At 46.7% G+C, this 27,613-nt stretch overlaps 1 protein-coding gene across 1 annotated transcript in view; it reads left to right on the top strand.

Annotated features, from left to right (window-relative positions):
* The first annotated feature begins 13,287 nt into the window (after positions 1-13,287).
* The window catches only part of LOC123377528 (relaxin receptor 1-like), a 36,950-nt gene continuing 22,624 nt past the window's right edge, over positions 13,288-27,613 (top strand). Inside the window, exons 1-10 of the mRNA XM_045030564.1 lie at positions 13,288-13,310; positions 13,861-13,997; positions 19,060-19,206; positions 19,966-20,055; positions 20,786-20,891; positions 21,951-22,022; positions 23,239-23,310; positions 23,732-23,803; positions 25,144-25,215; positions 27,329-27,403. Of these exons, the coding sequence (XP_044886499.1) occupies positions 13,288-13,310; positions 13,861-13,997; positions 19,060-19,206; positions 19,966-20,055; positions 20,786-20,891; positions 21,951-22,022; positions 23,239-23,310; positions 23,732-23,803; positions 25,144-25,215; positions 27,329-27,403 (866 nt within the window). The remainder of the gene's footprint in view (positions 13,311-13,860; positions 13,998-19,059; positions 19,207-19,965; positions 20,056-20,785; positions 20,892-21,950; positions 22,023-23,238; positions 23,311-23,731; positions 23,804-25,143; positions 25,216-27,328; positions 27,404-27,613) is intronic.

Raw genomic sequence — 27,613 nt, 5'->3', positions numbered from 1 at the left:
CTGCAGCAGTACTTTAGTTGAAGCAGAATGTCTTTGTGTCTGTATGTCTGAATGTCTTTGTGTCTCTGTCTGTTCTGTCATCTGTTCTGGGCTTCCATGTTACCTGGAGTCTGAGAGGGAAGGAGAAACAATGGCAAGTTACAATTCTGTTGCTTGTCCAAAAGGAAGCGAGATGTTAGATTGGAATGAGAGCAGCTCGAAAAGCCATTTCATTTTCTTAAGGTGAGCTGACAGACACAGGTATAAGTTTTGTGGCCAGAGTGGACAAAGAGAGGATGATAAAGGGACCCTTAAAGCTGGGTTTTAGGAAAGGAGAAGGTGGCAAGTTCTTCCGTGTGCCAGTTTTACTCTGATTTGTTGTTTTGCTGTTTGCCAATGACAATGCAAACTTTTCCCAGTCGCCACCTGTGGTGTGGAGAGCAGAAAGATACTGAACCCAGCGAGAAGGCCAGGGTGGCTTTACCCCCCATCCCCTCAAATCAAATAACTTTTATTAGCATCTCCCTTAAAAAGATTTGGTTTTGGAGCAGCTCATCACATCTTAACAGTGAGTAACGTGCTGTTAATAGGGGGAGGAGTGTGTGTATTATATGTGCATGTTGTATATGAGTCTGAGCGTGTGTGTGCCAGGCAGGTACCTGCACCAAAAGGGGATACCCAGACCTCAAGGGCAGGGATACATGCCAAGGGGCCCAAAGGGGCTGCATGTTCTGGTCCTGTATCTGTATTTACTTGTTGCATTATCTCTTTTATTTGGGGGGGGATGTGGGGATTAAGAGACCATTTCACCAAGTGAGAGGATTCTGTTGGGGAATTGATTTATTGAACTAAGTGTACAATAAGCTTAATATAACTCAAAACCAGCTCAGGGTTCTGATCTGAGGGGAAAGCTTTTCTGATGGGAAAGAAACAGGTCCCTCATGTCACATATCTGCCTTTGCAATGTAGCGTTCTAGTGTTTGTTTTAAGTCCAGGAAAATCTGGCTAAAGGCCCAGGAGATGGAAAACTGTGCTAGGGAACTGTACACTGAGATGATTATATATAGTGCGTTCTACTGTTGGAGAGAAACAGTAACTTAATCATCACAACTTCCTGTGAACTAGGTCAGTAGCATTGCCATTCTACAAATGGAATGACTGAAGTGCAGAGAAGTCAAATGATTTGCCCGAGAGCACCCCATAAGGGGAAGGCAGGGCCAGAACAGTAATTCAGGTGTGTGTGGCTCCCAGACCAGGGCTTAGTCCATTAGACCATACTTCTGTTTAACAACTGCTCCTGGCTGAGTTTGTTGCTAACCACTCCCTTTGATCCTGGCTCTGGCAATCAGGAAAGGAATGCGAGCCTCTAATGCTGAGTTTTGGGCTGACTGGGGTTAGTTTATGGTTTTGGGTGGACAACACATGGAATGCAGCAGTTTCAGATTTGAAACCGGGCAAAGATTGGTAACTTCACCTGAGCGTCACTTTGAATGTTTGGATTGCTCAAACTCCAGACCCAAAGCTGAGCCCTCAGGGTACAAGCCCCGCATGAACCAGAACTGACATTGCCTGCAGCCTGAGACTATGGGGTGTCATGCAGTGCTAGTGAGCTTGCCACCAAGGCAAAAATCAGGACATGACCTCAAAAATATTGCTAGCTCTGTAGGTTGGTATAACAATCCAGACAATAGAATTACAGCTTCAGAGTGCAAGCAGATCAGTAGAGAGGCCAGGAAGGAACTGTCTAATACACAGCACTGCACAACTGGTCGCATGTATTATGGGTGTTTTGCTTTCCTCTGAAACACAGAATGTATCTGCCTCCTTGTATTAGTTCTTTACCATCTCTTTCCCCTTCCTTCTCTCCATTAGTTCTTTCCTGTTTTTCCTGCATTTCTCTGGTTCTTTTACCACCATCAGATTTTCGTATACTGCATAATCATCATGTTTTTGGTCTCTGCATAGGGAAATCCCAAACTTTGTGCTGTTCATAATCCAAACCCAGCTCCACAAGGGACAGCTCAGAAGCTTGGGTTTGGCTGTGAATTTGTAACTTGATACCAGCTCTTGGGGAAACCTAGGTGAATAAACTCTTTGTTGTTATTTACACAGCTCCATATAGGGACAGGAGCTGTGCCACTGGGGCCTGATCCAACACCCAGTGAAGTCAGTGGAAAGATTCCCATTGACTGCACTGAGCCCTAGATGAACTGAAACAAAGAAGTAGCAGGGACCCCCCCCCCCGCCACATGATGTGTGAGTGCAATAAAATAACACCTCGCTGTGTACGTCGAGATGGGCCTTAGACGCAAAGTCCAGGGGTGGAGTGGATCCGAGATTCATATTTGGAATTGGACCCATCTTTAAACCCAGGGCAGAGAGCGGATGATATGTGGGCTTCTAGCTGCAAGGCTTCATAGAAGAGGGGCGAGAGGAGGAGAATAAAGGGTTAAGCACTGTTTCTCTCCATTATTACCCTTTCCTCTCCAGACACACTCTCCTCCAAATCTAGCCTTATGCCAGCAATGTAAACGTGAACACGTTCGCCGTATTAAGGGCTGAGTTAAATGTTATCGTTTCTCCATCACTCCCTGGGGCCCGCTCGCCTCCTCCCTTTAATTACCCACTTGTCCTTTTTCTGCGCTTGTTTCATTAGGTTTCATTTGCAGTTGCTCTGAAATCCGGAGCTCAGCATAAAGAACCCACGTGTTGAGAAAGTGGTATTGGCTCCAGAGGGGCTCATTTGTGCTGTGGCTCCAGGCACCACCTAGGATGCAGCAAACCCTTCCTTTAACAGAGGGGGAAAGGGCTTTTCATGGGAATGATGGCCTAAGGCTGTCTTAGCGCTCTGGCTCTCGCTCAGAATGAATGCACATGGAGTACAGAGTGCTGCCTGGCAGCATCATCATGGCTCAGACCCGTAAGTCTTCACTGGGCCAAACCTCCCATGGACTATGGCAGGCGTTATGGGTAACAACTGAACAAGGAGCTCAGAATTTGGCCCTAGCATCCCAACGCCAGCAACAGTTCCATTCAGTGGTACATTTGTGACATTCATTGGCTGCGAAGGGCAGGCGCCAGATGCCTCTACAGCTGGGAACCAAGGGCAATATGAATGTCTCATGAAAGCAAATGCAAATAATAGCACAAGCCTCAGAGGAGGAGAAGACGGGAATCTGTCACCTGACTGGGAAGTTCCTGCAGTTTAGACCTAAGGAGCCGATTTTTGAGCAAGGGAAAGTCTCTCTTTCTCCTCCCACTGGTTCCATGCGGCCTCTCTGGCCATGGGTCAGTGAAATGCCCTCTGCCCCAGATCTCAGGGCCGCTGCGCCGGCGCATTTAAAAGGGTTTCCATTCAGCAGATCCTGGCAGCCTGATTTCTATTTTAAATCCTTTATCTGCACTTTATCTTTGTTGGTGTTTTAATTCACGCCTGAATTGTTTGTCTTGCAGGGCACCTGTATAGCCGTGCCTGATAGTGTCAAAGTGCAGTGTGTGCAATCAGCATTAGGGGAGAAAAATGGTAACAACTTGTGTTAACCCATGATGTGACAGAGGTAGTAACAAACCCATCGTGACTGCGTTTTAAAAGCCTCCTTAAATAGACCAGGGAGCATCGAATCTAGCAGGCAGGTCCATGAACCCCCAACTTGTCCACATTCCGTGCAGCCTGAAGGCCCTGTCTCTGAAAGGGTTTGGGGATCTCCTAGTACTGGTCAGGACATTGCAGACGCTGCTGTCAGACCCCCTGGAACCATTGCCAGCACCTCTTCATGTGAGTGATGCTGTGGAGGGACCAGCTGAGTTCCCAGGACAGATTAGAAGAGGTGCACACGGGTCATTAGTTTCCAGCACCTCTGCAGCAACAGATAGGGCTTGTAAAAGTCCCTATGTCTACACAGCAACTAGACACCTGCGACTGGCCTGTGCCAGCCAACTCAGGGCTGGGGCTGGAAGGAAGTCAGGAAAGAATGACTCTGGTACAGGCACCGCCTAGGGCAGATCCATTCATGTCTGTAGGGCTGCTGGAACTTAGAGCAGGTCCCTCGCTGCTTGAGTTACGTTGGGAGCTGATTTTGCCCCCTACCAGCCCAGAATTCCAAGAGAGCATTGATGGGGCCCTGGGGCAGAGCTTGTGTGTTCTGTGCCTCCTGGAGGGGCCACACACAAACGTCATCCTATATACAAGGCCAAATCCCACTTGTCTCGCTCGTAAGAATGGTCCCATGTAAGTGAAGGGGTTGATTGGCTTAAGTAACAAAAGCAGGGCTTGGCTGGGGACTCATTTCAAGGCACAACTTCCAGCTGCCCTGAGAAGCTTTACAGCAAAATATGGCCCAAACCTTATTGTTTTGACATGTCAAAGTTAGACTCAGGACTCACAGTTTGTCAGACCACTCTGTTTTATTAGCACAGCGCTCTGCTAATAACACCCAGATAATGTGAGCACCATGCAAGACACAAACTATCTTATTTATACAGATAAAAGGGTGGGAACTAAACAAAGGGACAAAGAGAGCAAAACTGTAAAATTTACCTGGGGCACAGCATGCATATCCTACTTCCTTACTAACCCTTATCGATCTAAGGCTAATACTTCACCAATCGCCCTTAAGTGGAGCAATTGTTTTACCTTAATGTCTGCTTTCCTGACACCTGGATTGCAGCAATTCAGCTCTTTTGCTTAAAGGTACACACAGCATTTCTTTAATCCAGTCTTATTTTTACAATATAATTCATTCTACTTTCACAGTCCCTCCTTTTGGTCAAGCTACGCCATGACCAACATTTTACTGGGTTCCACATATTAACCGTTCTTTATCTCTTTGTTCATCAGCAATATTCAAAATCATCATATTAGCACTCTGTTTAGGGGCAGTCACCTGGGTGGCATGCCTTACACAATTTTGGATACAACAGGACACTATAAAATTATTAGGATTCCAAACAGGATAGTCAGGGCTCCCTGAAACAACCAGTTTCCTATGCCAGAGAAATTGAACAGGTTACTTAGCCACTTCCATAAAGAACTCGTCTCTTCATGGGGAAGATATGCGATTTGTTCTAAGTGGCTAGCGCGATCTATTTCCTCATTGGTATCGTCAGGTATAAACACACAACATTGTTTTCCAGTGAGAGCACTGGTCCCTCCTTTGGCCGCCAGCACTATGTCCGATACCTGATGGTTTTGGAGGGTCATCTGTCGGCTCGCCCCTGTTTCTTTGGCCAGGGCTCTTAAACTTTCTCCAGTTTTATTTGCCATTATTTTAACTACTGCTTGTAACTTCAGGAGCCTTTTTGCATGGTGTATTACTCCCCCAAGTGGGATAAAGGAACTGCCAATAGCCTCTTTCCAGGTGTTATTACTGTTCCATATTGTGTTAAACGGACAAGGTCCTCCAGTGAGGTCTGGGGAATTGAGTGGGATAGCCAGGACAGGAACACCAGTTTGAGAGTGGGCTGGGATGTGGCTGCAGACCCAGCATTTAGAAATATTAAGGGTCTGGGCTATCCACACTTGCTGCTGGATAAAAGAATTGTCATTGTGGACTCCCCAGACCTTAAGACACCAGCAGCCGAGAAACAGGTGCCACCAGAGGTGCATGTTGGAGGCAGGACCCTTCTGGTTCTGACAACCTCAACTGAGGAAACCACAGTCACGGTTTTACGTCCACCAGGCAGCAGGTGCTAGGCTCGCTACTGCTTCTTCTTTGGCCTTGCTTTAGGTCGTCGTCTGCTTCTGGCAACCTTCGGATGCTTCTCCACTGCTTGCATCCGAAGAAGTGGGTATTCACCCACGAAAGCTCATGCTGCAAAACGTCTGTTAGTCTATAAGGTGCCACAGGATTCTTTGCTGCTTCTACAGAACCAGACTAACACGGCTACCCCTCTGATACTTGGCAACCTTTACGAGAGTGTAGATTGTAAGGTATTGCAGGCGGTTCCTCTACGTCTCCTTCTGGAGTCAAAATTGACTCTGCATGGTCCTGAGGTGATGATTGGTTCGCTGGGGGTGGTGCATTCTTACACTGCGAAGCATGTATCCACTCTGCGATGCCAGACAGTTTAACAGCCGTCTGGGTAGTAAGCAGTACCTGATGATTCTTTGATGTTCTTTAAGTCTCTTTGCTTCTTTCCTTGACTCTGGTTATAACATTGGCCTTCACACCTTATCTTTTCCTGATGCATACATTCCTCATTCACACAAACAGATTGAGAATACAAACAACAGTATTTTATATCAAGCAAAATGTCATTGTAAATTAAACTTTGCTAAGTTTTACAATCAATAACCAAGACAATTTACATTGAGACCCAGGCCTTCAATGTTTCTCTAATTTACTTAACATAGACACAATAGAGAATCCTGTCTCTTACTAATTAAATCTTAAAACAAAGAGTTAGAGAGGGCCCAATTTGTAATGCATATGGGAAAACGGAATCTCATAGTCCCAGAGGGTCATTTCTTTCTGCTATTCAAAAAGGTTGGCTAGCAGGATGAAATCAAATTATACATTAATTCTCATGGGACATTATAAAATCCTGCTCCTACATATCCCCCTTTTGGCACTAAGATTATTAATCGCCAGTGTCACTTCTTATTTAGTCCACATAATAGAAAATACTGGGAGGTGATTTGGGCCTGTGGCTTTAGCTTTGCATACATTTGTTTTATCCACCAGCACATTTTAAACATTTCAATTAAACACATACAATTTAAAACCAAAAACAATTAGGGGTAGTATCATTAGTATGCCAGTAGTTGTGGGAGACCATCCAGAAAATATGTTATACCAATGATAAGCTGTTATGTTTTTCTGCAGTGGCAATTCTTAACATGTCCCCATTTGCATGTATAATATGAATGGTTCCATTTCCCACATTGTTTTTTTCTAGGAACTATGTTACCTTTTTACCTTTTAACAGATGATTGGTAACTTTTTTGCCATTCAATGCCAAGATTGATAGAGAACTCAACTAAATCAGTGCATACAGTAAGCTGAGACTTTTTTTTTCTTTTGGTTGTGTCAAATAGTAAATGTGATTATTGGTAAACACAGTACTTACATTACATTTACATTTGTCTACTGGTGGGTTGCTAACACTTTTATCCTTTTAAAACACTTTCCCCCAAGAATTAATACATACAAAGAGTCCATTATACAGTACTTTGGTCTCGTTATGCATTTTATCTCACATACAGGATCCTAGTGAGATGTCTTTACTACAGGGCTTTGGAGCAACAGGCATGGATAAGCATACCCACTTTTGAGGAGTCCACTTGGTACAACCTCTGGTGTCCAATAGTTTCCCTTCCTCCCCAGCCCACTGGCTTGAGATCCAGGGCAGCCAGAAAGATCCCAGGTGCAATCTAGGGAGTGGGCTAACTTTCCATATCTTTGCTTCCAGAGCCTGTTGGTGTGCGATTTTAACAATAATTTCTTCACTTAACAAATTTGGTCTCACCATACTGTAGACATACTGCATCCATTTATACTGATAGGTATTAAACAATGATCTTTTCCTTTGCTTTAACAGATGCATCAAAACCTTAATGTTTTCTGATATTACCCAAAACATCTTATGTTCTAAATATCTGCATTTCAGTACATTCCATAGCTATTGCAATATGTTTTTTTTTTACTTTCATTTGTTTTTGTAATAGGTTATTCTGTAGCTGGTATTAGCTTTTTCTGATTTTCTGAAAGACAAAAATAACATTTTTCTACCCCTTTCGGGGTGGCATTGATTATTGCTTAAAAGATTCCTTTCTTTTACAAATACCCTTGCTGATTGCAGGCAAAACAGAGGAATTACCCCCATATTTTCCAGTGTTTTTTTGTTCTATAGGCAGGCCAGGTTTTAATAGCTTCTACTTTTTAAGGGTTATGGGGAAATTATCCCACTGTTTAGTCATTAAATCCATGAGGTGGTGTACCTTAGCTTTTCCTCTTATATAGCAGACCAAGTTTGTAATGTTTTTCCTGCTGTGTTAAGCTTTAAGTTTAGTTACAGGTAATAGCTGAGAAGCATCATTACCATATTACCGTAAAGGATTGTTCCAAAAATCATACACACGATATACGTTGTTACAGGGGTACTTACTAACATTACATTTATTTCAATGTTTAATATTAACAATAACATTAGCGTCAAATCTATTAAAGGAATCTTGTTATACCATGCCTGTTATTTAGGCAATTTGTTTGCTGACCAGATATGTTCTTTATTTGCAGCTTTTTTTTTTTTCTGTGCTGGCAGTTCTCACCTTTCTTTATCCGTTAGGTAATTTGCATCAACACAGGCTTGGCTTTTGGATTCAAAGCCATCAGCAGAGCTCAGAGACTCTGTCTTAACACACAGGGATCTGAAAAAGAAAACACAGCCTATTGAGGCTCTTTTTGGAGCCCTAATAGGATTTTAATTCAGTAGCATGTTTCATTTGTATTTCTTTTACCCCTTTCTACAATATACACTGCACATGTCCTAGGGAAAATGCACATTCCTTCTATACTATAACTTTTAAAACATTAGCCATATCGATTTTTACATAAGGTGTAACGGTTTCTTTTGTTCTTACAGAGTTTTCATGTACCCTTATCAAAGTGACAGTCTACTTACACAGAGCCATTTTAAGGCTCAGTGTTTTTAACATTGCTTCTTTTTGTTTTGTGCACCTCACCTCTGTTGTTGCTTCAGAGGGTCACTGTTAATTTCTTATTCTTTCACTACAGCTCTTATCTGCTGTTGTTACAAAAAAACCAACCAACCAAACCAAAAGACTCCAGAATCTCTCCCTATTCTCCTGATTTTGACTGCCCTATTGCAGCCATGACTTGGTCTTTATTTAAAAATATTTTAAATTTTGTAAAGAATCAAGTTTACCCCTTAAAGGTTAAATGCTAAATCCCAAAGCCAAACAACACTAATTACCTGTGTCTTGCAAAAAGGTCTGTCAGTTTTGCAAGTCTGAATTACAGAGTCAGATGAATTTTTAGTGGCATTAAAAACAAAAACAAAACCAATTTATCTTACACTTACAAAACAGGAGTTTTACAAACCAGATGTGCTGGTTTAGATTCTTAGAACTTTACATATTTTCACAGACAAATAGATACATACACATTTTCTTTTCCTTGACATTCCTTTACACTGCTTTGTTTTTACATAGCTGTATATATATTTGGATTATTTACAGGCACTCTTTTGGAAAAGGGCCCATTTTCCCTTCAGAATGGCTGCAAAGAAACCAAGAATTCTCTCTCTCTAAACATGGTCCTTTTTAACATTTTCACAAAATTTAACTGCTTAATTCTCTCCAGCCTCTGTAGAGTTAACTTTTCACTCTCTTTCCTTAAATCACTTGTTTATCTCCCAAAATGACACCTTTATCACCTCAGATTTCACCATTTTGAGTATTGTTCCAGGGGTTCATGCCTGCACTTACTGCTTTCTTACTCCCAACACTATGCCCTCAGGGCTTCCAACCTGTTTTTCAGTTTCTTTATCTGTTGCAGAGTAGCAGCCGTGTTAGTCTGTATCCGCAAAAAAAACAGGAGTACTTGTGGCACCTTAAAGACTAACAAATTTATTGTAGCATGAGCTTTCGTGAGCTAAAGCTCACTTCTTCAGATGCATCATTCATTCATCATTCATTCAGATGAGCTCACGAAAGCTCATGCTACAATAAATTTGTTAGTCTTTAAGGTGCCACAAGTACTCCTGTTTTTTTATCTGTTGCTTGCCTGCTTGTCTGGGCCCGATCCTGCTTTTTTCAATGAACCGTTTGTGAGTGAACATTTGAAAGAAATGTTCAAGGAAAGGGACCAGGAAGGGTGGGGGCTTGTTGAGGAGCCCAGCCTCCTTGCTGAATTGGTAGTGGAATACTAAAGAATCAGTTTCTGAGGCAGACAACAAAGGGGAGAAGAACAAGGGGCTTTTTGTCCTTTTTACAATGAGATGGGAGTATGAAAGGGGTTGGATCGATCCGGGGTGTTTTTGGTTTTTTTGAGAACGGGGTAAAGGGGAGCGCTCGGTCTGGTGGGGGGAGAGAGGAGGCTTTTAATAAAGCTTTTAACTTATTATTTGAATATTTGAGAGAGGCGAGTTTTGATTTTGTCCACCTACGATTTGCCTCTTCCCACCACTGCATGAAACAATTAACCTCTCCTTTAGCCAATTTAGTTTTAGGTTGGCCAAGTTTGTCCTTTAAGACGTCCACTCGGTCTTTGTTCCAAGATTTTAACAGTGGCCACTGAGTTTTGGGATCCCTCTGAGTTAGCCTAGACCATTTTTCCAGAAATTTACAGGAGTCTGGACCCTTTTTACAGGAGTCTGGACCCATCCTAAAATACATAAAATGAGCCGGCATTCGTTTAGGGAACTGCCCCGACTTAGACGTCTGGTTACCCATAAAGGAGGACTTCACACACCAATCACACAAGACGGAAATTCAGGTTCGTCAGAGCGATGCCCGGTGCAACACACAAAAGGAGCCCACAGGCTGCTGCCTCAATTGCCCTTGCTTTCACACCCAGGGTTTTACCCAAAGTGCGGTGTGGCTGCGATTGTGCAGATTCCACTCACTCAGACCGCGGGGACAGGAACCCCTTAGTCGGCCGATCCCCAGACGGAGACGGCACCCAGACTCAAACACTCCACAGGAGAACGGATAGACACAGAGACAGGACAGTTCTCAGTCCGGACAAAACACAGAAATAATTACCTGACCAGATTCCTGATGTCAGATCCCGGGATCCCTACCAGAACAGAGTGGGAACCAACAGGTTCGATGGCGTAGACTTCACTGTGGTCGTGTGCCTTTCCGTTCTGGTGGACGACCGCTTGGGCCAAATGCCCAGGTGCCGGCTGTCACGGTCGTCCTACAAAAACGGTCAGGAATCACACAGCCCCAGTGAAGACGGTTGCCATCTTGGTGGAACCTCCAAATTGTCAAAGTTAGACTCAGGACTCACAGTTTGTCAGACCACTCTGTTTTATTAGCACAGCGCTCTGCTAATAACACCCAGATAATGTGAGCACCATGCAAGACACAAACTATCTTATTTATACAGATAAAAGGGTGGGAACTAAACAAAGGGACAAAGAGAGCAAAACTGTAAAATTTACCTGGGGCACAGCATGCATATCCTCCTTCCTTACTAACTCTTATTGATCTAAGGCTAATACTTCACCAATCGCCCTTAAGTGGAGCAATTGTTTTACCTTAATGTCTGCTTTCCTGACACCTGGATTGCAGCAATTCAGCTCTTTTGCTTAAAGGTACACACAGCATTTCTTTAATCCAGTCTTATTTATTAAAATATTTGATGTTGGCAGATCTTAGGCAGTAATAAACATCAGTGCAAAATTAAATAAAAATGAGACGTTGTGTCTGTGAAAGTAGAATGAATTATATTGTAAAAATAAAACTCTTTTAATGAAAAACATTAGCACACCAGAGCCACTAGAAAGAGACCCTTACATTTCCACCTGACTTACATTTAATTTTATTCCAGGCTCCAACCCTACAAGTGGGCAGGTGCTGCAGAAAATTAAGGGAGCTGTCCGAACTTGGGTCTGCCTTAGCCAATGCTTTAACACGTGACGTTTTGCATCTTGCAATAGCTTCTTGCAGTATTCCCCATTTGAGACATACATTTAGCAAAGCTTTTTGTTACTGATTGTTACTAACTTTCCAAGACTGTTGATCCAGACCCCATGTTGCACCTTCAATGGTGAGGCTGTCGTTTCTTGAAGAAGAAAAACTGTGATTAACAGTTTTGACTTTTGGGGGGAGTTTCCTCATTTTACAATATAAAACCATTTCTGTGACTATATTCCAGAGTCCTCATACCTCTCTGCTCAAGCTTCCTTTCCAGCTCACTTCAAACTTTTAGCTTCAGAAGCAATGATGGATTGCATTTATTCCCCCCCCCCCCCCCAAAATTGTGGCCAGCTGCCCAGCCCAGCAACAGTGCGAAGTCTGTTGAATCTGGCCTGTTCATGCAAGCATCATCTGAAGTACGTGAAGCAGATTGTCACTGACAAAGATGTGTCCCTGAGTAAGCTAGTGTTCCAGACAATTTGAGTGTTCCCCACAAATAATTTAACTCAAAATGCAATATTTGTGTTTGTTTCCCTGAAGGCAGAAGCTGCTTACCTAGAAACTATTCAAATCAGAGAGATTCAGGCAAGAATTAAAATTTACAGGTGGTCTGTTCAGCATATAGAAAGAACTTCTCCACAGCTAAAACTGTACATTTCTCCAAGATCTAACTACCTGTACAGTGAGTGCAACAGAGTTTGTAAGATTGCCCTTAATCAGTAGTCCACCTGGTGATTCATGATATTACACATCCTGACTCTCTGAGGTACTTATATGGCCCCCATTATCAGAGTGCCTCACCGTCTTTAATGTATTTATCCTCACGATGTCCCTGTGTGGTAGGGAAGTGCTATTATCTCCATTTTTACAGCTGGAGAACTGCAGCACAGAAAGGTTAAGTGACTTACCCAAGCGCACACAGGAAGTCTGTGTCTATAATCTAGCTATGGTATTCCCAGGGTGACTAACACCTTGGTATGTAAGCACCACATAAGAATTTAAATCCCTGGGCCTACATGCATTAGTAAGAGTTCTAGCATTGGGCCCTATGCTAGCAATCAAACCCTAGTATTGTTCCCCTCTGCATTTAAGGGTAGGGAACATCCTTAGAAAATTGAACCTTTACTGCTAGCCATTCTTTGATACAGGAGGGCACTGACTTGAGAGAGAGATGGAAGGTTTTCTAGATGATATCAGTGTGTTTTATAGAACAAGAGAGAAGGTGAGATGATATCTTGAAACTTTGCATCTTTAGGAATCTCTGATGTTCTTCTAGTGCCATGAAAAGAAAAAGAAGACCTTTAGCACAACACAGTATGCTTGCCCCACTCATCCATCGACTCTTGCACCATCTGTTTGTTCTACATCTGCTGTATTGTAAGAAGAGAAAAGATATTCTTTGTCCAACTCGTTGAACTAGAGGTGACACACACCTTTGCTTCATTCATAGTGAGAGAGAGCTGAGGCACAGTCATGCTGTTTCATGAGGTATCGATCTGTATGTTTTCAAGCTTCTTCTGCACAGTGATTGCAGTGTTTTAACCCCAGGAGGACAAGGCTGTAATCGGCCACTGCAGTTTTTTCCTGTTGCTCTTTAATAGTATTTTTTGCAACCAATACCCTCCATTGTATTTGAAGGAAACTTGGCGGTGCATTAAGCTTGGATTCAATCTGTGGGAACTACTCTGGATGTTCTAGCCATGAGTGTATCTCAGGCTCTTAAGTGAGGGACCCCAAATAAGTTTGTTCCCTTCTACCCAGATTGACACTCGCCTCCCAGCCGGTCACAGCCAATGATTAGTACAGAGGTGTCATTAGCAGGGACTGAAAGGGATCCGGAAAGCTGGGGTTGATCAAGGTGCCTCCAGTGGATTTCTGTGGATGTGAAATTCAAGATCTATTAGAACGTGCTGGGAGAGCACGTCACATTCATTTCCGGGATCAGGAACCAGAGAAGGTTTGAGGATTGTCAGTAAGTCATGGAGCCTTTCACCTCAAAGCCCTTTCTAAACATTAGCGAATTAACCTTCACAGTCTGCCTATGGGGGAGGGAAATATTATTACCCCTTTTCTGGAGAGAAATGATTTCCCCTAAGTCAGAGGCAAGCCTAGGACTCAGGAATTCTGGCACCCAGTTCTGTGCTTGGACAGCTAGACCATCCCCTCCATGAAATAAACGGTGAGTCTCGGCCCATCTCCCAGTGGGCAGGCATCTGTGTCACTGAAAATACAAATAACATCTCTCGATTCCCTTGTAGACATGTTTAGTACAGAAGTTATGGACTGACTGAACCATGGAGATTGAACTCTCCTCTCACCCTGCTGGTCACACTGTTGAGGGACACTTACCCTGCTGCTACCTGGGCTGTACTTCTTTTGTGGACCATCAGTCTCCAGGGCTATCAGTCTGGTAGATTTTCACCATCATGTTGTAGGAAAAGCAGATGTCTATACTGTCACTGTTAGCTCTACCTCTGATACTGTTCATTGAGGGAGGCTATAGACTCCTGCAGAAAGTAGCAGGAGTGGACAAGGATGATCTTGGGGCTCTGTTCGTTCCTTACTGAAAGTTCCCAATGGCTGGTGATGAGCAATTGCTCAGCATCCCTAAGGGGACTGGGTTCCACCTTGCCTCCCTTCCTGTTCAATGAGTTTATGGGGCTGTTGGGAGGGCTGATGAGGAAATGTGATGACACCCAGCTATATTTCCAGCTCATCTGACCCAATCAGTGCTATTGAAAGCCTTGCCCAGTGTCTGAGACCAGGGCATGGATGAGAGCTACATGTCTGAAGTCAATGCAGGTAAAACTGTGGTGGAGTTGGTTGGCAGGGGAAGTCCTTCTTTTGCCAGGTGTGTCTGCCAGGTGTGGTCAGAGTTTGCCGTCTAGGGTGATCGTTGGTCCAGCGTTGCTAGTAGAGGCTGGTGGAGCTGCAGTGACCAAAATAGCTTTTTTCATCCTTGTTTGGCCTGGAGTATGCTATTGACATGGACTTTGCTACCGAAAGCCATGTCTTTGTCTCCTCCATGTTACGCTGCTGCAACGTGGCCTACATAGGGAACTTCGTCAGACTGCGACGGTGGTCTGTTTCGTTGGAAGTACATGGCACAAGGGCTCCAGAGTCAGCATTGGCTGCTGCCTGCTGGCTTCCAGGTGCAGTCTGTGTTTACCTCCAAAGCCCCCTGAATAGCTTGAGACTTGTATGCTGCAGAGGCAGCTCTCTCCTTCTGTGGCATTGGGGGTGCTCAAACTTGAACCCCCTTGGTATAGGAGAGAGGAGGCTAATTGATGGCAGAGTGTTCTCTGTGAGGAGCCCTCCACTTTGGAACGGACTCCTTGCTTTGGCTGAAATGGCTTGATCCTGCTGATTTTCAGGGCAGGATACAAGACCCATCTGTCTCCCCAGGCTTTTGGGGCAGAGGTGGTGTCTGGAGCTCAGGACAGATGCATCTTGATGTCTGATATGAGCCTAGATAAATACATTCACTTTAAATAAGAGAACTACATATTCAGAGCTCTGCAATGGAGACACTGACCCCAGGCAGAGCCTGTAATGGAATCCTGAGGTGCCTCCAGCTCTGATGGAAGGAGAGCAGACCCAGCTGTTGGAGATGCCCAGACATTGACGTGTGATACTGAATACTCCCCAGCTAACGTCAGATGCTGCCTTCAAAATGGGAAAGAAAGAGCTTGGGGCGGCGGTGTGGGGGCGTTCTGTTTGATCCCAACTGGTGGATGAATTCTCAGGTTCTGGAACATGCCTGAAGTGCCCATGCTCTACCTAGAACAGTTCTTAGAATTTGCAACTTTGCCCACAAATGGTTCTGTGTTGTAACTTAAGATGCAGCAAGGAGGACAAGCACGGGTTGTTGCTGTTAGAAATGTTGTTCGGATCAGTTTTATGGCCTAGGATGGATGTAGCTCTCTCCAGCGGCTTTTGGGAAAGCTCCAGTTTTTAGGGAAAGATTCATGGATTCAAAATCTATTGCTGCTCCAAATATTAAACACTTTTAATCATGTTGATTAGCTCCAGCGGGTGTTGCAGGCATTTTGGGCCCATGTTTCCCTCAGAACAAATGTCCCAGATGCATCAATAAATCTGATAAAAGGTTAACGGGTCCCCAGGGCCCATGTGGACGATATACGGCTGGGGACCCGGCCAGGGTTTGCTGATTTGCTGCTCCAACTAGTTGTTATGGAGAGGCTGCTGAAATGCTAGGTTAATGTGGAAAAATACTTCCGATCCAGGCAGCATCAGCCTGTGAAAAGACAGGGCATTCATGCAGCTGAGCCTTTGGGTAAGACAAACCATGAGACTGTAAACTGTTCAGGCTAGGGACTGCGTCTGTCCAGGGTGTAGCAGCTTTTGGGTGCTATTTTGCACTATAAATAACGTCACTGTGCATATTGTGTGCTCCCTGCTGTAGTTAGCCACGGGCGTAGTAAATCAGAGGAAGCTTCTAGGGTATAGCCTGTCTGCAAACTGCTTTGAGTTCCAGCCGCTCCTTTTCCTTGTCCTCTGGAGCACCTCTCTAGAAATGGGCCAAACCCTAAGAGATGTCTGTGCTTCACGGAAGGACCGTTCTGGTTAGAATCAATTCTGTGGCTCTAGCGCACGCTATGCTTTTCCCTGGTCACTGAGGTCAGTGGCATGGCAAGAAACTGGGATCTTTGCTGCCTAAGAGTTCAATCAGTGACTCCTGCTGAAAAACCCAACTCCCCTCACCACCAATAGGAGAAATTCTGTTAGCCCCTAGGAATCTGATAACCCTGTGACTGACCCAGAATAAAGCCATGTTCAGAGGGTCACTTGGAAGGGAGGAAAGGGTCACCCCCCTCTCTGCTATCCTGCCGCTGTGGCAGCTTTCCAAGCACATAGCAGGCTGTCTGTGCTTCTATTGCATCCTGTCCCCCGTATAGAGACCGCCCACGTGCCCCTACACTTGGAACAGTCTTCTCCTGCAGCTCCTCTTTGAGACTCACAGATCTCCCTTTAAAATTCCTTCCCCTTGCCTTCCCCCACGGGCCAACGTCGACTGTGACTGATGCCTCTCTCCCACCTCTGACTGTTTGGACTGTCACTGTCTAAGCTAAACTGCAAGCTGCTTGGGGCAGGGACTCAGTGCCGGCTTCGACACCGACTTATACCATGTGTCATCACTTACCCCTGAACCTGCTGCCAGTCCTGTATCCACGTTCCTCTTCTTTCTATTACAGCTTGCCTCTGGGGTCATAATCGTCTCAGTAAAATGTACCAGTTGAATCCGTGGGACTCGGGGACGGGGGAGGGGAGAGGAGAAATGACCCAACCACCCAAAGCACATCCATTGCCAGGTGAAATGGTGAGTGGTAGAAATGACACTCACTGCCCCACATTATGAAATCAGCTAATAGATGCGACTTCAATGTTAAACACAGATCGTCAGCCGCTATCCGTGGGAATGTTAGCAGCAGCAGAAAACCTTGAATGACAAGCCCGGGCTGTTCACACTGTTCTGTCACAGCCATAGACTGCGACAGCTTCCTCGGGCCCTGATCAAAGGCGAGTGCATGGAAACATTTTGCTTGATCTGGAGAATGCTTTTGACACACATAATTGTAGGATATTAATGAACAGAGCTGAGTGGCTGGGGTGCTTTGAAGCTCTGATTGACATTTCAGAGCCTGCCTGACGGAAACGGCTCAGCAAAGTAGAGGTTTAAGTTAGTGGGGCTAATTATCACAGGGAGTGAACTGCACCTCAGGGGAGGGTGGCTTTTCCAGAGGGCTATGGAGCTGGTTTGTTATACTGTAGTTAATAATGTGTCTGAGTCTCTTCTGCTTTCCTTGGCGTACGTAACTCCATGGAAAGACCTCCTGTTCCCAGTTCTGCCTGTACACCAAGCTGCCTCTCTGCCGTGCCACCTTGAACCACTCCAGAGAAGAGGCTGTAACTCCCCACACCAGAGGGTCCCTCTACACCTTTTCCTGAGGTTGCTGCCATCTTAGAGGAGCAGCCAGTGTGAGTCAAGCCACCTCCTGCTCCTCTGCTGAGGTCCCATCTAGTCCAGCCCCCGGGCCAGTGCAGGTTTGGCCCCAACAGTCTATTCTCCAGTCTGATTTTCAGTGACCTAAAGGGTGTACAGCAGCCACCATTTCACAGTCTAATAGATCTTCAACTCCTTTGTGTCTCACTGGGGAGTGACCCAGTGTCGGCTGAAAGTAACCTGGCCAGCCCTGGAGATCTGATGTCTAACCCAGCAGGAGTTATTTTACTCCCCCTTGGAACATAAGTGGGTTTCAGCTCCAAACAGAGTAGGACTGATAGTGACCTTCTGCCTGAAGGGCCTTCTCTTGATTGTCGCTGGCCCCCGTCACCTCACACATACCCCACTGAGCATGGCCCACGTCCTGTGGAGCAGTCCTGACACCCGAAGCCCAGAGGGAGGACACTTTGGACCAGCTGGGACATGCAGGCGAGAAGTCAGTGTTGCGTTTCGTGTCCTCCTTTGTAGTTTTCTTGTGGTGGGGAAAGATGCTGGATTGACAGTCCTGGAGACCAATGGCCTCGATTTCTCCTCAGAGCAGGCACAGCATGGCTCCCCTTCCTCATCCCCCTCAATGTGCCTAGGGGACTTCAGCCTCAATGACCAACCAAATCCCTCCTGGACCTCACCCCTCTTCTGTCAGGCATTTCAAGGGTCATTCACTCAGCAGATAATGAGGATTTAAAAATGAAATTAACCAAGTTACAAGAGGAGACCATGTGTCTGTGTCTGTATCGAACATAGTGCCACTGTGAGCTTTGTACTACAAGAACCAGCTCTCCCCTTACATAATGTACAGCAGCAAGCTGTATGGTCCTCAGTAAATAGCAATAATCCGGTTTAATAGCAGCACCTATTAGCATTAACTGTCCTGGTGATTTTGTGGCATGTCTTTTACATCGGCCACAAAACAGCCATTTGATGGGCACATCTTGCCGTCACTGCTGACCTGTGGTGCTGGATTCTTTTTATAATGATGATTTTTCTGCAAGCGTTTTCTGAGATGCCTCCACTGTCCCAGATGGAATCGTCGGATGGAGGTGCAGAATTTACTACTGCTTCTGTTTCCTGTTCTCTCATTTGAGAGGGAGGAGGGGAAATGTCTCTTGGCTGTGGTGAGACATCTCTTCATGCTCTTACAGTGTCAGGGCATGTCTCTTCTTTGCAGGTCTCAGACCCTGCCAGAGCACTGGGAGACATCTGAACAATCAAGGAGCATGGTCCAGATGGACTGGTGTTGATAGAATCTCACTGATAAGTCATGCCAGATGGGACTGGGCTAAGGTGCAGTAACAGGGTACCAGACAGTGATAGGTTACCATGTCCTGGCAAGGTCAGCACGAGTAAGCCAAGGGTGAGAGGTGGGTCTTAAACCAGCCGCAGGCAGGGACAGGGGACTGGCCTGTTCACGGATGCTTTTTGACTGTGTCTTGCTTTCCTTTGGCAGAGTCTCTTCTGGTTCATTCCAGGCTGGACAGCTATTCCTGCCCTTTGGGACAGTTCCCCTGTGGCAACCTGTCTGTCTGTTTACCCCAGCTCCTGCACTGCAACGGAGAGAAGGACTGCGACAACGGAGCCGACGAAGAGAACTGCGGTAATCAGCTACCCTCACAGCCTGCCCCCTCTTTCCATTTCTCCTGGCCGCCAGACCAAAGGCAGATGCCCTGTAGTTAATAAACCAGGTGGACCTGGAAATCCCTGATCCAGAACCACCAATATATTCAGGGGGATTCTGGGAACATGAACACAGGGGCGGACTTTAAGGGTCACTTATGGTTACCTGTCTGCCTTGCAGCTAACACTGAAGGTATAAACCTCTTACTGGGAGAGTACAATTTCCTCTGCCTTTCTAATAATGACAGAGATGTCTAGGTAAGGGGTTGTCAGACGGAGATCACCCCAGCCTTAAATGTAGGAATGTAAGACCCAGCAGAAGAGGAATATCCTGTCAGAACACAGTAGAGAGTCAAAGAGGCAGTGGGCAGGAGCTAACGTAAACTAGAGATGGACCGAAGTCACCAAACATGGGCCTGGATCCAGGTTTTGAACACCCCATGTTTCAGGGGAGTCGGATCTAAGGCTTATAAAACTGGGCTCCAACGGCAAGAAGCAGCTTCAGTTCAGATTCTGAATTCCCTCCCTCCCAGTTCAGGGGTCTTCTGATCTAGGCGTTTGGTTCAGGCCCAGCACTGAGGTAAATGTCTCTTGAGCAAGCGGCGCGTGGTTCCCAGTGCTAAGATCAGGAATCAGAGTGGGGGTGGGCGAGCCTGGGGGAGGCTGGGCATGGGGAGGAGCAGTGAGTGAGTCTGCGGGGGCGGACAAACCCGCATGACTTCTGCCTTCTCTTTTCTAGTGGATAATAGCGGGTGGCTGCAGATCTTGGATGACATGCAGCAGACCAAGGGCAGCAGAGCCACTGAGGAAGAGGAGACCCCAGTCTGTGGTGAGTACTTCCATTCCTGGGGCTGGCGTTGTATTCCCTCCTCTTCTACTGTGTCTTCCCCAGCCTCCCCATGCTACTGCTCAAGCCCTCCTGTCTCCCCCCCTTCCTCCCCTTTTGTGCTCTCTCTGCCCCCTTTCCCCTCTCATCATCCCTCTCTTTCACTCCCCTCTCTCACGCCCCTCCCTCTGGAGTGGGATAGGGTCGCCCCTGCATGGCAAAGGTGCTACCTCGTGACCCTGTGAGGTTTGAACCAGCCCTAAAGGTGGGATCCTGGGAAGTTGGTAAAATCTCACCCTGGAGCCCCACCCAAAATTGCTCAGGTTTGGGGGAGTTCAACTCACCCTCCCTCACTCCCACCAGGGTGAATCTGCTTTTTTGGTCTTCCTGGTTCTGTCCAGGCCTGGATGTGCTGAAATACCCCAACCAAGGCAGGCCCTGCCAGATTCCCAGCCCAGACCTGAGAAGTTCAAGAAAGCATCTCTCCCCTTCTGTCTCCTCTCCCTTCACACACCCTGCCTCTCCTCTCATCACCTCTTCCATTCTTCCACTGCCCCCGCATTGCTCTTTAGGAGTGTGTCTGCCGTCCCCTGCCGCTTTGACCCCGACATATCCAGCCAGCCCTGACCCCTCTCTGTGCACCAGTGTGTCCTTTTATCTGCTCACCTGCCCAGCCACACACTGAGATCCTGTCGGTCTTCAGTCTCACTGTTTCCCTTGTGTGTGTCCCCAGTGCTCGACCAGTTCCCAAAGGAATGCCAGTGCTCGGGAAGGGCGATAGACTGCACCAGCCAGAACTTGCACACCGTCCCCTGGGTCTCCTCCAACGTGACGAAGCTGTGAGTAACAGGGGCCACCATGGGGTAAATGTGTCCCTTTCTTTGCAAAATTGGAGCCAGTGGGAAATTCGCCCTGGTGATTCCCATTTTTAACCTGACTGTGCTGCATAGCATCAATCATCAAGGGGGTAGTGCCACCTAGTGGTAAGGCTGCAGAGGAAGCTAGTTCCAAGGGTGATAATGCGGAGAAATTTGTGTTATCTAGCAAACTGAGTCTGGGATTATCACAAGGAGACCTTTATCTCTTAGATTAAGGATGCCCCAGATGCTCAAATCTCAGTTTTTCCCTAATCCTCTATGATTAAACCCAGGAGGCTGCATTCTAATGCTGGAGATGCTGCTGCCAGGTGCTCTGTGCCAATCAGGCTAGAGAGGTCTAAGCCACTAATAGCTGGAGAGATGCTGGTAAACTGTGACCCTTTGGGCCAGAGCCCCAGGCTTTACTCCGCAGATTAGCCTAACTGCAAAGTGCTTGCTGTGAAGGCAAGAAGAAGATTTTGACATCAAACTGAATGAATTTCCCATCCGTTTCTTTGTACTGAGTTGTTGTCTTTCCCTGGCATTAAATAATAGACCCTTTGCATTTCTCTAGCCCCTTTCTTCCAAGGATGAATGCGCTGCAGGTATTACACAGCTCTACCAGGGGCTGTAAACCTTGCCTAAAAAATTGGCATGTCCGATATTTGGGGCCATGCAGCATTTTGGCATCTGAGCGGCATGCACAGATGGCAGAACGAGCCTGGCTACTCAGTCTGAGCATGCAAACGCCATTTGCCTACTGGAATGGGGGGGGAGGGGGCACACAGGAGAGGGTTGCAGCACTCAAAACCCTCAGATGTTAAAAATGATGCCGGCAATTCAAGAAGTGCTGTTGGCAAATGCGATCAGTAACGGATAGCAAAGAGGCCGCAGGTCTCACACACGTTACTCAGATAAGATAGGAAGAGGGGACTTTAACTGGAGGGAGGCTAGTGGGAGTAAAGAGACCTGCATTTCTTAATTGTTCATGACGTACTTCCTGATCCATGGTCCCTGATTTTTCTTTCCACCCCTCCCTAGGGATCTGAAGACTAATAAAATCCACTCACTGTGGGACAACCAGTTTATCATGTACAGAAGTCTGGAGAAGCTGTAAGTATCACCCCCTCAGAGCGGCTGGATCATCGACAAGGGCGCGGGGGTGGGGGAGGGGGAGGGAGGAAGGAAGAGTAGCACATTTGCTGAGTCAGCAGCACCACATTTAAAAGAATAAGCCCCTATTATGCAGGGCCAGTTTGGCTAGGCGAGAGATGATGACCTTGACTTCTTCAGCCTGGCAGGGCCCAGTGACCTCAGAGGCTGCGGCTTTTCTCATTTTAATAATCCACCATCACACCTCTTGAGCGTTCGGCTTCAGAGTCAGAGGAGCAGAGAAAACGGGAGGGTTGGGTAAGCCCTTGTTTACAATTGTTCCTTAGTTAGTTATCACTGAGCCATGGTTAGCTGGCTCTGTCAGTGCTTCGTATGTGGTCTGAGCCAGTGCCCACTGAAGTCAGTGGGTATCTGTCATAGATATCATGGGCCCTCCCTGCACTGCTTCCATTATAATGTGCTACGTGGGGGGTGAGGAATCAAAGTGACCTTTTTGCTCACCTAACATGGGGTCTGGGAGGTTCAGAGTCCAGCATGGCTGTTAAATGACAGAGGGGAGAACAACAAATAGCTCTCTGTCCTGGAAGACATTTCTACAAGTCATTTCACTTGGGTAAACAAGATATTTCCAGCCTAACATGTTGGTGGGTTTATGATCTGAGATCACTCAGAACAGATTTTGTTCTGTCAGGTTGGATCCCAGCCTAGCGTCCTTGCTTGTAATAATAATAGTAGTGCCATGCTTGTCTCTAGTGCACCAGGATCTCAGAGCTGCCATTAATGGTTTCCAAGCATTTATTTGTTCTTTCATCTTCACTCCCCTCAGATGGGAAAACTGAGGCAGAGAACACGGAAGTGATTTTCCCAAAGTTGCACAGAAAGTCTGTTAGCAGGGCCAGGACTCAAGCCCCCAACTCCTGACTGCCAGTCCTGTATTTTTTATTCATAAAAACATCTTCCCCTTCACTGTGGTCCATTCCCAGTGCTGGTCTCTCACTCCCTGGGCTCCTGGGGATGGGAGTGGGGTACATTGCTGTGCAAGAGACTGTTTCATTTCTTAGTCCTGATCTCTCTGAGCAGTGGGCTGGGCTCCTAGCGCTCTGTACTTCTGTGCAGAAGTGACACAGGTTTTTTTCATTCCTGGGGACCAGGAGGGGCTGGGAGCACTGTGGAAACCCTATTAACCCTGAGATATTTCTGTTCTGTTTGTAAACAGCCTCTTACAGTACAACGAAATCCAGTCAATAATGCCCCATGCTTTTGCTGGACTTTTCAAGCTTAAAATGCTGTGAGTAAAAGGTTTTCGTGTTGTGGGTCGCGGGGGAGAGGGGGCTATTGACAGTCTCCGTGTTTCAGCCCCCTTAGCACAGAATGAATGCAGTCTGGACACACGTGGGCTAGCAGCACACATGGCTGAACCCACCATCCCCAGCAAGAACGATGTTTGAAATTAGAGCACCATGTTCTGGGGGAGGGAGGACTTCTGGCTCTTATCAATGTTTCTTTCTCATGTTCCCCTCCCCACATCATTCATTCCAAATCAGGCTTGCCCCTGCAAAATGCAGATGACTTGAGGATATCCCCATTCGCACCCCTAAAATAAGGCTGAGGGGAGCTGCTGGGGGGGGAATGGATGATAAATAAAAACCAGTTTAACCAACAGCATCAACTCACGGTCACTTTTCTTCTCTTCTCTTTAACAATTCCAGGTTCCTGAGTCACAATAACATCACTGAGCTGAAGCCAAGAGTCTTCCAGGATCTGCATAATCTTGAATGGCTGTAAGTGCCTCTTTCCATTGGGTGGCCCCCAGGGGTCCAATGAGGAGTAAGGGGATGGAATTGAGTTTAAGGCCAGGTTTGCCTGAATATCAGGGATAATCCTCGAACAGTGGGATTCATTAGGCTGGGCAGTTGTCTCTGCCCACACCACACGATGTCGTTGAGGCCAAGAACTTAGCAAGATTCCTATGTGGATTAGACCTCTATATGGATAAGGAGAACATCACAGTGATATTAGACAGGATTAAGCATATCAGAGATATAAACCCTCCTGCAACAGGGCATAAAACAACCGGTAACTTGTGGAGTTAGGAAGAAACATTCTCTCTGGGCAGGTTACTCCATAATTGCCCACATGGGATTTCTTGCACATTCTGAAGCATCCATTGCTGGCTGCTACTGGAGACAGGATACTGGCCTAGGTGGACCAAATACTGGTCTGATCAGGCATGGCAGGGTATGTGCATATGCACGTCTGGCTCCTCACAAAGATTTTGTGGTGGATTGGCACTCTGGACCACCCTGAGTGAGCTGCTCCTCAGGTTTTTTCCTAGGCAATTTAAGGGAGAGGTTGGTTGATCATGTGGCAAATTATGAGGATGGGACTCTGAAGTGCTGGGAAGTTCTATCTCCTATCACCCAGGCAGTTCTTCGTCGGGTCTGTGATGCTGCATATGGAGCCCATACAGGGATCACTCGCGAAGTGGAACAATAATGTCTGCTCTGCAAGATGGCTGCCTTACTGAGCTTAGCTCAGCCTGGAGAGAGAACTTCCCAGGCTCCCAGCCCTTCAGAATCCTGTCCTCCTCATTTGCCACATGATCAACCAACCTCTCCCTTAAATAGCCTAGAAAAAACCTGAGGAGCAGCTCACTCAATCAGCCACAAAATCTTCAGGGGAGCTGGATGTGCCCTTAAATCTCAAATTCCCCAAGTGGACTTTTAATTTAGCATTTATTCTTGTAGCAAAAGAAAAAAAATCCAGCAGCCCCCTGCTTGTGAAAGAAGCCAGCAAGCACATTAGCCGGAATGCTCTGGGTGGAAATTCAAAGGGGTGGTCTATGTACTCATCTCCTCTGGCTTGGGCGTGGGGGACAAAGATGGATGCGGGAGGGACCAGGCAGTGAAGGAGAGGAGAAAGCTGATGTTACTTGAATTTCTGCTGTCAGGGAGAAAGGGAAGAAACTACCTCCCACAGGGACAATTTAGAGTTAAATGTAAGCCTGTGAGACAGTCTCTCCTTCCTAAACTAGTAGAGCCCCAACTTTGTTCCTGTGGAGTTGCCTCTGTGTCTAAAGTCTATTCTTCTGGGTCACGACCTTTCCCTCTTCTCATTCCAGAATGCTGGATAACAACAGAATTGCCAAGATCCTCCCAGCGACTTTTGTGGGGTTGAAATCTCTGTACTTTCTGTAAGTCTGGAGCCAGTCCTCTGGGCTCTCTGGGGGTCCCACTTCCATAATGTCCTTGATGCGGCATCTTTCATTCCCATCCCCTAGGCCAGTGTTTCTCAACCATTTCAGGCTGGTGAGCCCTTACTTAAAGTGAACATTTTTCATGACCTCATTACATTTACTATAAAAATAAGAGTGAAAAAATGTATCAGCGATAATGCTCAGGCTATATAATTTATGTGTATGTTTCAAGAGGTTGACAGAATATGTTACCTTGAAGGAAAAGGGAGTGTGGGGATCGGGAAAGCAGGATTTTCTTTGCTTTAGATCGGGATGGGCAAACTTTTTTGACCCAAGGGCCATATTAGTGTTGCAAAACTGTATGCAGGGCCGGGTAGGGAAGGCTGTGCCTCCCCAAACAGCCTGGCCCCCACCCCCTATCTGCCCCCTCCCACTTCCCACCTCCTGACTGCCCCCCTCAAAATCCCCGACCCATCCAACCCCTCTGCTCCTTGTCCCCTGTCCACCCCCTCCCGGGACCTCCCCACCCCTAACCACCCCCTGGGACTCCACCCCCTATCTAACCCCCCCCTTCCTCCCTGTCCCCTGACTGTCCCAACCCCTATCCACACCTCTGCCCCCTGAAAGGCCCCCCGGGGCCTGTACACCTATCCAACCCCCCCTGTTCCCTGTCCCCTGACTGCCCCCCAGGACCTCCAACCCCTTAGCCAACCCCCCGGCCCCCTTACCATGCCACTCAGAGCAGCATGTCTGGCAGCCGTGCTGCCCGGCTGAAGCTAGACACATGACCACTCTGCTCTGCAGGAGCGCGCCGCTCCGCCGCCTGAGGGAGGAGGACAGCAGGGGAGGGGCCGGGGGCTAACCTCCCTGGCCGGGAGCTCAAGGGCCAGGCAGGATGGTCCTGTGGGCCAGATGTGGCCCGCAGGCCATAGTTTGCCCACCTCTGCTTTAGATAGTACTAAAAGTTTCAATGTTTTGCACTTCCCCTCCTCCCCAGATAGTTGCCCACTCCCTCCCCACAATGTTTGTGACCCCACCGGTTGAGAAGCACTGAGCTATACCATTCCTTTCTCTTGCTGCACTGTATTTTAGGCCAAATCTTACCACTATCATTCTGTCCTAATGCAGGCAAATCTCCACTGGGAGTTTTGCCTGAATAAAGATCTCAAGTGTCTGGCACTTAATTATAGGCAGAGCTGCTGGTGCCACCCAATACTTCACAGTGTATGACCCTGTTTTCCTTTTCTTACAACTTTGCCAAACTTTAATTGTTTGTCTAAAATTTTCCATGCCAGACATGTACCTCAGGCTGAATGTTTCAGCAAAAATGGTTCAGCCATTAACCAAAACAAGATTAGGGGAAAATGCTTTGTTTTGCCCATGGTAAAAAATATTCCTACAACCATTTTGTTGAGAAGCTCTAGCACCTCCATGCTCTGAAGCAGGGACTTGACATTTGGCAGGGATGTGTCTTTTGTTGTTCTTGGGAAAAACTACCCAATTCGGCCAAGTTATAAACCTTTGAAAAATCAAAGTTCCCACCTGCTTGGTAGAGCCTTGCTAGAGTTGAGGAGCTACATTCTCTGAAGCTGCTGTCTGCAGCAAGCATGCTCCAGCCAGACTGAGCTGGCCTTTCCCTGCAATTGCTATGAGTTGCCTGTACAACCTAATTTTGGCCCTCTTGTATGCATGCATTAGGATATGGTCTGTCATTACATGAGCATATGCCATTATTTCCACAGGAACCCTGCTGAAGATAATCTTATCTATAACCGTGGTTATCTGTGTCAGTACTCTAAAGGAAATGAGTGAAACTAACAGCAACCACTAATATCTGTGCAATGGATTGGCTCAATGACCTGTGATCTCTGGACACAGGGGGTGTGATTGCCTACTACCGTGGGAGCCATTGGAGAGCTGTCTATGACAGACAGACTGTGAGGACAGGCCTAGTGACATGTTGCCCGTACTGTATTCAGCATAGATGGGTAACTGCATTTCAGGCTCAGAGGCATTAGTGACTGTGCCAAGAATGCAGTGCCAATCCCACCTGTGTACTGGGCACATGTACTAGGCATTAATAAAGGTTTTCTTATTGCTTCCCAACCAGGTACATGCTGAACAACTCCCTGAGTAGCATGCCCAACACTTCCGTATGTGCAGAGATGCCGAAGCTCAGCTGGCTGTGAGTACCTGCCCTGGTGTGGAGATCTGGTGTCTGAATTGGCAGAGGCTGTGGCATTGGGTTAGCCAGAGTAAAGCACAGGCACCTCAGCCCACCCCCGCCAGTGGCATTCTTGTGAGCGGGTTGAGTGGGGGTATTCCCAGTGCAGGCTAGGGGCGAGGAGAAGCAGCTGTGTCTCCTGGTATTCTGCAGGGCAGAGGGGTAGATGCG

This window comes from Mauremys mutica, chromosome 9 (assembly GCF_020497125.1).
Source record: "Mauremys mutica isolate MM-2020 ecotype Southern chromosome 9, ASM2049712v1, whole genome shotgun sequence".
Classification (NCBI taxonomy): domain Eukaryota; kingdom Metazoa; phylum Chordata; order Testudines; family Geoemydidae; genus Mauremys; species Mauremys mutica.
Note: the sequence above shows the minus strand (reverse complement) of the source record. Positions and strands in the feature narration are given on the sequence as shown.